At 42.7% G+C, this 501-nt stretch overlaps 1 protein-coding gene across 1 annotated transcript in view; it reads left to right on the top strand.

Moving 5' to 3' along the window:
• LOC101293703 overlaps window positions 1-501 on the top strand; it is a 30,886-nt gene that overhangs the window by 28,692 nt on the left and 1,693 nt on the right. The window contains exon 22 of the mRNA XM_004304941.1: window positions 81-258. Coding sequence (XP_004304989.1) covers window positions 81-258 — 178 coding nt within the window. The remainder of the gene's footprint in view (window positions 1-80; window positions 259-501) is intronic.

The following is a 501-nucleotide window of genomic DNA, read 5'->3' as shown; positions in this document are numbered from 1 at the left end:
CGATATTTAACCAAAAAAGTAAAAAGAATCGGCAATGGAGGATAATAATGGCTCAGTCATACCTACCCATCAACTTGTAGCTCAAGACCTTTCGATGTCACTCAAGAGTCAAGACCGAGGCGGGATCGAGTCGAACTCAAAGAGAGACATGAGGAGGAGGACGAGAAGCAGATCGGTGAACGCGAGAGTTGGGATCTTCGAGTCTCCACGAGAGAAGTGGGATTTGGGACAGGAGAGTTCGTCTCCGTAGAAGCAAAGGTTTGGGTCTATGAAGAATTTGGGAAATAAGGTCTCCGTTTAATCGGAGAGAAGAGTAACAAGGCCTGGTCTCCGCTTAATCCCAACAGAAACGAAGTCTCCATATGTTTACAATTTTCAGTCTTTTTTTTTTTTTCTTTAAATATGTCAGGTATCGCATTGTAATTGGCCCTTGTCACCTAAAGGTAACAAGGCCTGGTCACCCAAATTTTGTCCAAATCTATATATCTCATGAGTTAGTTA

This window comes from Fragaria vesca, linkage group LG6 (assembly GCF_000184155.1).
Source record: "Fragaria vesca subsp. vesca linkage group LG6, FraVesHawaii_1.0, whole genome shotgun sequence".
Lineage (NCBI taxonomy): Eukaryota > Viridiplantae > Streptophyta > Magnoliopsida > Rosales > Rosaceae > Fragaria > Fragaria vesca.
The sequence above is the reverse complement of the archived record's forward strand: the minus strand, read 5'-3'. Positions and strand labels throughout refer to the sequence as shown.